Source organism: Emys orbicularis, chromosome 4 (assembly GCF_028017835.1).
Source record: "Emys orbicularis isolate rEmyOrb1 chromosome 4, rEmyOrb1.hap1, whole genome shotgun sequence".
NCBI classification, from domain to species: domain Eukaryota; kingdom Metazoa; phylum Chordata; order Testudines; family Emydidae; genus Emys; species Emys orbicularis.
The window spans coordinates 139,720,184-139,729,375 of NC_088686.1; the positions used below are offsets into that span (position 1 = coordinate 139,720,184).

Sequence of the window (9,192 nt, forward strand, 5' to 3'; positions counted from 1 at the left end):
AAAATGTCTTTTTTCCTTTTCTCATTAGGAAGACAAAACTTGGTTGAAAAATGGCCAATTTTTGACCAGCCCTACCGCTAGTGGGAAAATTATATCTTTTTATTCCAGACTCAGCCCTGGAGGCAGGGTCCTCAAGTGCTGAACATCATGAACATGAAATGCTGCGAGGTTGGGCTACCTTAGGGCTCTCTGGGATTTGGAATAGAGCTGGTTGAAAAATATGGAAAATGTCTTTTTTCCTTTTCTCACTAGAAAGACAAAACTTGGTTGAAAAATGGTCAATTTTTGACCAGTGTACTGCTAGCGGGAAATTCAAGGTCTGCCCAGTTCTAGTCTGAGCCCCCGAATTGAAGCTATTCTGGTGACTGCACATCGAAGAGGACAGGTAGTTTTCCAGGATCTGAGAGAGAGAGAATAAAATTCCAAGGGTAAAATTTTCAAAAGTTCTAAGTTCTAGTCTCAAAACTCACGTGGGCCCTTAAGACCGTACATCTTATCAAAAGTCATTGGGACTTGGGCGCCTAAGTACATAAGTCAATTTTTGAAAATGGGACTTAGAAACCTAAGTCACTTATGGACTTTTGAAAACTTTACCCTAAGTTACCAACAATCTCCTTCAGCTTTCTGATGAGATATTGTTCCCTTCTCTTTCTAGCACTATTGATCCCTTGAGTTTGGTCTAGAGTCCACTTTTCCTAGTGAGTCCTGGCTTCGGAAGTTGACCAAATGCTCCGATCGCCTGGATTTCATGTCATGAGCAGGACATTCCTTCCAGAACCCAAGTCAGTTGCCATGGGCTATATCTACATTGGCAGAAATGGGACTTGTAATTCACCACTGATGGAGCTGCTCTGGTGCTAGCCAGAACAGATGCTGTAATGGGGCCTTTCCCCATTGCGTTGTCTAACCCTGCTTTCAGCAGGACTCGATGACATGGTGATAAAAAACTCTGGGCCTTATTAGCTATCATCAATGGAGCTATGCTGGTTCCCTATCTGGCAGCATAAACAAAGTCCCATGAGGAATTCCCTGCTTCCTACTGGGCCCATATGACAGATAGTTTGGCTTTAAGAGACAAGCTGTCCTTTTGCACCATGAATTCAAGATTTATTGGTGTCTGGGTGCTTCCTCCGAGGCAGTTTCTTCTTCTCACTGGGAGAGCTATCATCACAGCTAACAGGGTCTTGTTGATCAGGAAGCCAACTCCCAACCAAAGGAAGGTAGATCTCAAGTAGAGGGAGCTGGTAAGGAAAGAAGGAAAGGGAGAGAAGCAATCAGCTCACAGGGATGAGGAGGGTTTCAAAAGACATGTTGGGACTGAATACAAAATTAGAGTATTTCCTTCATCCTTTACCATACAGAACAAATAAACTCAGATACTTAAAATGGGATTTAAGGTTAAAAAAATCATGTAAGCCACTGTGTCCCATGTATTATTTTTACTGATGCTATTTTCAGTCATGGTGTCAAAGATTTAGCCCTCAAAAACATACTTCCTGCAGTTGCCTCTTTCCATGTACTGTACTACCCCAGTGGATGTATCCTTTCCCCTCATAGTAATCAAAATTCCATAGGACTGGATTGGGAAATCCACGTAAGTCAGTGAAGTTACGCTACAGATGAGTTTCGCCAGGAGTTTGGGAGACAGCTTTTTGCTTCATATAGGGTGGCAACATCACCTCCTTTTTTATTTGGTAGCAGTGGAAAGGCTCTGTACCCCGGAGCCCTGGGAAACCAAAGCCAGTGCACATCTTCTCAGCTAAAATATCAGGCGAGGCAGATGTGTGTAGTTTGCAAAGCTTCATACAAAGATGAAGCTCTAAACTGAGTTAACGCAGGTTGTTTGGAGCTAGGTCCCAGTGTTTCCTGCCCCACCTCAAAATCTCAGGGCAGGTGTATGTTCACATAGGTGGTTTTGGCCCATCACTAATGAAAAAGTCACTAGTAGCTTGCACCATGCAAACCGCCATGACTAGTGGAAACAATTCATGAAAGATTGAATCCGTAATGTAGAGAACCTTTAATTGAAAAAGTATTTTCTGTCTGAACTAAGTTTTGATGGAGAATTTTCAACGAGCTCTACTTCTCACAGCGCTTCCTCTCCTAGATGAAAGACGATTTACCAGCTAGTGTGAGGAGGCTCGGCACTGACAGGAGGTGACGATTACAAGGATGATTTCTGTGACTTTGGAAGTACTCGAAGCCCTGCTCCAATAGCTGGGGGAATAGATTGCTCTGTTACTATATACATTTCTCCTGCGATTTCAACAATGAATGAGATAACAGCATCCAGTTTATAGTATATTATAGTGTCCTTACCAAATACTGTACTTCAGAGCATAAATTATATATTTTAGTTGATATATGGGAAGACTTGTCTCCACCAGAGGCCTTGGTCAGGTTCAAGACCCCATTGGGCTAGAAGCTCTATAAACAGACATGGGTCTGGCCCTATTTACCCTGCATTCAGAATGAAGCTAAAGCCTACACTGGTTCTCCAAAGGCTAAAATTTTAAAGATTTTTTTTCTAATAATACTGGTAGTACTAAAACCCGAGGTAAACTGTCTAGTATAATGACTCTTATAGTTACTCAAAAGTCTAGTAGTTTTTCCTATTTACAGTTAAGGTGGAATATAAAGAATAAAATAAAAACAACGAGGTACTATACTTTAGATGTCAGACTTTAAAAATGGATGCAGTTGTTAAGTCTGGAATCAAGAACTAGTAATGGTGCTTCAGCATTAGAGATCAAGGCATCTTTTTTACAATTTTGAGACTAAATTAAAAACAATATCTTTAGTTTCACCTAAATATTATTTGATACACTAAAAAACATACTACAAGGTGTGATGGGGCACCTGCCCCTCACTGGCAGAAAGGGGTTAAAAGCAGCCCTAGGGAGGCTGCCGGAGGCAGTCAATTAGAAAGGGGCTGAGAGGAGCAGCCAATCATGGCCCGGCAGGCTCATATAAAAAGGGCTGCAGGGCAGAGCAGAGATCAGTAGCTGAGTGGAGCTTGAGGGGAGAAGACCAGACTCCTAGCAGGAAGAAGGAGCGCTAACACCTGGGACAATGCAGTGCTGCAAGCAGGGACTGGGGGAGCTAGAGAGAGCTCCTGGCTGGCTGCTAGGGCCTGCAGGCTGAGGCCCTGAGGTAAGGGCAGAAAAGGGTGCTGGAGCTGCATGCGAAGTGGCCCTGGAACAATGAACTGCAGTTGCCACTCGGGGCAGTGGCTGGATAGAGATTGCAGGTCCCCTGGAAGCGGGGAACACAGAGTGTGGCACAACTGGAAGGCAGTGTCACTGAAGAGGACACCGCAGTTCTGGAAGTGGCGTGGGTCCTGGAACGAAAGTGATGGTGGTGAGGCACCACCAGAGAAGAGCGCCCTGATGAGTAGAGCTAATTCCTATGACAGCCAGCAGGAGGTGCCAGAGTGGCGAGTCCCACCCCGTCTCACATTAGGCCATCAGACCAGGGCCTGGGATAGCTCACACACCTAGGTGGCTTTTTCTCATCACATGTTACTTCCTTTAATGCTAAATTCTGTCTGTGCCATTTGATGTAGGGAGTAAGGTCCTGAACTTCTCTCTGTGGCCCTGTGAAAACAAACCACACTCTGAAGCCCAACTGTGAGCTCTGTGGGGCAGGGAATGTCTTTTGTGTTCTGTTTTGTACAGCGCCTCGTGCAATGGGGTGCTGGTCCATGGTGCCACCACAATACAAATCACAGATCTCAAAAAGAAATACAAACCTAAACTGAATAAACCAGTAAATAGAAGAAGGTGATACACCGCTGGGGAAATATTTAATAGGGCTTCCACAGCTTCCACTGAGCACAATGGCCACTGTCTGGCATCAGGAATGAGAAGGGCAGCTATGCTTTTACAATGGCTGATGCAGGGAACTATTTGGATTCAATGCATCCAGATTTAACGTCATTTCTCTTGCTCCAAAGAGCAGCAGCTGCCAGGGTTAATGATAATACAGTGACAAGACTAGTAAATTCTCAAATGAGATGGTGCCTGGTTTTCATCCGTCCATTTTATCATGTGCCATTTAACCCTGGTTGGCAGCTGGGAAGAGGGCACTAATCTGGCACATTTTAAAGGAGGCCTGCTACATTCAGTGCCATTGTGAAAGGCTGCTGCTTTCTCTCTGAAAAGAGGAGCATCTTGGATCAGCCACTAACAGCCCTTTGGAGGTGTGCGAACACAGAGGCTGTCTTCGACTAAGGGGTTGGAGCCTTACCTGCCGTCTGCTGGGGTGATTAGGTGGGTGTGACCTGTGCTTGAGGTAACTCCGACATCACTTGTAGATGTAGCTGCAAATACAAACACAGTTTCAACACCTCATGCCTTGTCTACACCAGTGGAAGTCCTTATCTCAGCTGATGTTCTACATCAGTTCCTAGTGTGAGCTGTGAATAAAGGGACAAGGTTTTTTGGGGAGTGGAGGGAATTCTGGAATAATCTGGGAGGAGGTGATACAGATTCAGTGTCAGAAAGAGGAAGGAGAGAGTGGGGAAAGTGGGGGGGCTGAAATCTGCAAAACAAAAATCCGAAACCCCACATTTTCCCTACCAATAAATACTCACCCTTGGCAACAGCCACTTTAACTTCAATTATTCTGTAAAGCCTGGGAGGCTCGTAGCGTGCACACCGGTACACCCCTGCATCGTCTACCTGTAGTTTCTCCATGGTGATAGTAACAATCCCTTTCTGGCTGTCGTCATGTATCCTGGCTCTGCCTTTCTGAGCCCTGTTTTGATAGTACCTGTGATCAGTGTTGACCAATACATCACACTCATTCTGAACTGTGCTTCTGCACCAGGCTTTCTTCTCCTCTTTGTAATGCTGTGTGTTGTATGGACACTGGACAGAGAGACTCCGCCCCTCCATAGCATCGTATTCTTGGACTTCAGGAAACCACAAAAACTGGTCAGTACGATCTGGTTGAGAGGTACGATGACGTACATTTCCCATGAGTGACATATGCACAAGGGGCCAAATTCTTCCCTGGTGTAGCTCCATTCACTGGCTTCAGCCTAGTTACAGGAGGGGTGAATGTGAACTGGTGTATTTGGTCTTGTTTGCCGCAAAGATCAACTGTTTTGGCTGTTCCCTTTGCACTTGATCATCCCAAAGTCTCGCAGAGCAAAGGAAGTTACTGATCCTTTCCAGGCCAGGTTCTCCAAAGAGCTCAGCGTGTGGGGTGCACTCTGGGGCCTGAGCTCTTGGAAATCTGGCCCTGATTGTTGGGACTGAACCCTTTAAAATGTCCCCCTCAGAATCTGCTTCTTGCATAAATAAACTTTACAACAGGGGTAGGCAACCTATGGCACATGTGCCGAAGGCGGCACGTGAGCTGATTTTCAGTGGCACTCACACTGCCCGGGTCCTGGCCACTGGTCCGGGGGGCTCTGCATTTTAATTTAATTTTAACTGAAGCTTCTTAAACATTTTAAAAACCTTATTTACTTTACATACAACAATAGTTTAGTTATATATTATAGTCTTATAGACAGAGACCTTCTAAAAACGTTAAAATGTATTACTGGCACGCGAAACCTTAAATCAGAGTGAATAAATGAAGACACGGCACACCACTTCTGAAAGGTTGCCGACCCCTGCTTTACAATATAAATTGACAGCCCCCTGAGGAAGCCATTAGAGGGGAAAACAAGAAAAGACTATTCTAACAGGAAGCAGGAATGGTCTGTTGGCTGAATTGCTGAGGTTAGCTGGTGATTCAGAGCAGTTTCCAGTGGGAGAAAGGAGAGAGGAGACAAGGATTTGTGGAGGATGACAGATTCTGGGGGCAGGCAGGAGGAATCGATACAGGCAGGGGAGAGATGATAAAGTGGGGGAAGAAATTGGGATTATAGTCAGTGGAAAAGACAGTTCTCCTGGAAGGAGATTAACTCACCCTTGAAAACGTCCAATTTAATTGTCTTTAGTGGAAACAGTGTATTGGGCGGGTAATAGAGCGCACACCAGTACACGCCGGAGTCCTGCACCTGCAGCTTCTCCATGGTGATGGTTATAATCCCATTGCGGGTGTCATCCTCTATCATGGCTCTTCCAGAGGTAACCTTGGGTTGGTATTCATATGATGTGTAAGAGGTGTTAACTATGGGAGAGCATTTCTCACCTCTCTGCTGGCACCAGGCTTTCTCCATTCCACTGTAATACCGTGTACTGTAGCGACACTCAACAACGAGACTCTGCCCCTCCACTCTGCTCTCCATGGTGTCAAAGAATTGTGCTTGGAATCCTGGAAAACACCAGACCTGCTCAGTAAGAGCTGGGATGGAGCAGGGCTGCCGGCTGCCCCCTCTAAGCCCTGCACTCCAGTGCTTGGACTAAACACAGCCCAAGAACTAGAGGCTGGGCGCTGTGGCTGTGGCGCCACGCCGCTACTAGAAGCGGCCGGCTGGTGGCATGTCTCTGCGGCCCCTGGCAGGTGGGGAATGGGAGGAGGCTCCGTGTGCTGCCTCTGCCCCCAGCACTGTCTCCACACCTCCCATTGGCTGGGAACCAATTGGTTGGGAAGAGCCTGAGACACTAGCAGTGTTTGGGGCTGTGTCTAGCTGACTGCTGGGGGAAGGGCTTTTTGTGTTAATATTTGAACTTTCTGATAATAAACCAGATTCTAAGTAAGGCTGTTCTCACTGGATTCATTAAAGCTGGTGTGGAATTTATTTAATAAGTCCCTTGAAGGGGGAAACTGAGGCAGGCCCTTGCAATAGCAACCTTTGGCCATGGGGGGGGGGTGCTCAGGAGGTGGCTGGCCCCCCTGGGACAGTCGTTAGCTATTTCCTGGTCATTGCACCCTGTCACACAGAGACAGTCCCTGCCCCAAATAGTATACAATTAGGGATCTCTATTAAGCGCGGTTAACTCACGTGATTAACTCAAAAAAAATTAATCATGATTAATCGCACTGTTAAACAATAGACTACCAACTGAAATTTGTTAAATATTTTGGACGCTTTTCTACATTTTAAAATGTATTGATTTCAATTACAATGCAGAATACAAAGTATACAGTATCAGAGAGGTAGCCGTGTTAGTCTGGATCTGTAAAAAGCAACAAAGAGTCCTGTGGCACCTTAAAGACTAACAGATGTATTGGAGCATAAGCTTTTGCGTCTGACGAAGTGGGCATGCACCCACGAAAACTTATGCTCCAATACATCTGTTAGTCTTTAAGGTGCCACAGGACTCTGTTGCTTTTTAAAGTATACAGTGTTCACTTTATATTATTTTTTATTACAAATATTTGTACGGTAAAAATGATAAACAAAAGAAATAGTATTTTTCAATTCACCTCAGACAAGTTCTGTAGTGCAATCTCTTTATCATGAAAGTGCAACTTTCAAATGTAGATTTTTTTTTGTTACATAACTGAACTAAAAAACAAAACAATGTAAAACTTTAGAGCCTACAAGTCCACTCAGTCCTACTTCTTATTCAGCCAATCACTAAGAGAAACAAGTTTGTTTACATTTACGGGAGATAATGCTGCCCACTTCTTATTTACAATGTCACCTGAAAGTGAGAACAGGCATTAGCATGACACTTCTGTAGCCAGCCTTACAAGGTATTTACATGCCAGATATGCTAAACATTTGTATGCCCCTTCATGGTTTGGCCACCATTTCAGAGGACATGCTTCCATGCTGATGATGCTCATTAAAAAAATATGTTAATTATTTAGTGACTGAACTCCTTGGGGGAGACTTGCATGTCTCCTGCTCTATTTTACCCGCATTCTGCCATATATTTCATGTTATAGCAGTCTCGGATGATGACCCAGCCCATGTTGTTCATTTTAAGAACACTTTCAGTGCAGATTTCACAAAATGCAAAGAAGGTAACAGTGTGAGATTTCTAAAGATAGCTACATCACTCGACCCAAGGTTTAAGAATCTGAAGTGCCTTCCAAAATCTGAGAGGGATGAGGTGTGGCGCATGCTTGCAGAAGTCTTAAAAGAGCAACACTCCGATGCGGAAACCACAGAAACCAAACCACCAAAAGAGAAAATCAACCTTCTGCTGGTGGCATCTGATTCAGATAATGAAAATGAACATGCATCAGTCTGCACTGCTTTTGATTGTTATCGAGCAGAACCCATCATCAGCATGGATACATCCACCCTGGAATGGTGGTTGAAGCATGAAGGGACATGTGAATCTTTAGTGCATCTGGCATGTAAATATCTCGCGATGCCGGCTACAACAGTGCCATGAGAACACCTGTTCTCACTTTAGCATGACATTGTGAACCCGTATTTTTGCAGGGATACATTTGTGTGGTGTGTAGTGGGTGTTCAAAAATCTTTACCCATTGAACCTGGAGTTTCCAGTATCTGGTGTAAATTGGTGTAGCCCCATTGACTTCAGTAGAGCTCTGGTGTTGATTTACTTCACTTGAGGTATTGGTCTGCCATGGATCCTCACACTCCTTACCGTGCTGTTTCTTGCACAATTCACAGCACATTTGACAAACCAAGCCCCAGATCCCACCTGCCCCTGACATGGAATGTCCATGTAACCCCCCCCCCCACCCCCAAGTATCACATCACTCTTCCTCTTACCTGAGAGGCAGAGCAGCAGCAGCAGCAGCAGGAATCTCAGCTCCATGCCTGTCTTCAAGCCCACAGAGGGGCATTGCTGGAATATCGTATGGAACGTGAAATGGATTTTTAGGAAGTGTCGTCTCTCTGAGCTCTCTCCTATCGACACTGCAGCTGCATGAGGAAGTGGCTGAGGTCTTGCCTTAGCACAGAAATACTTCCCCATATTTTGCAACAAAACTGATATTAAGTTAATTTAATTGTGTATTTAGGGAAGTGGATGGCAACAAAAGAGTTAGGACAGTCCTGAAGGGCAGAGGGGGGACTTTACACATCCCTCCTGAGCACAGTTACTGGCTGATCTTTCACAGACTGAATGATCATTTTGTTAAGTTCCCTGTGTGGGAAAGGGGGAACGAGCTTGTGTCTCAGGCTCAAATCAAACCCCAAAGAAAAAAGGGGTGCATTTTAAGAGACAGGTTTCCTGAGTATGGAAATGTGATGCATTAAAATACACCCCTTTTTGCTTTGCGGTTTGATTTGAGCCTGGGAGACCATCTCGTTCCCCTTTCCCATAGCTCATGTGATCAAGAACTCATTTTGTGTCTTAGCCT

At 44.9% G+C, this 9,192-nt stretch overlaps 1 protein-coding gene across 1 annotated transcript; it reads right to left on the bottom strand.

Annotated features, from left to right (window-relative positions):
• Positions 1-1,168: 1,168 nt before the first annotated feature.
• Positions 1,169-8,744, bottom strand: LOC135877890 (trem-like transcript 2 protein; the record flags this gene model as incomplete). Its single annotated transcript, XM_065403416.1, has 4 exons — positions 8,600-8,744; positions 5,926-6,273; positions 4,249-4,321; positions 1,169-1,241 (listed from the first exon to the last, which is right to left on the bottom strand). Coding segments are annotated over exons 1-4 (540 nt in total), but the record flags the coding sequence as incomplete, so codon positions are not given.
• Positions 8,745-9,192: the final 448 nt, after the last annotated feature.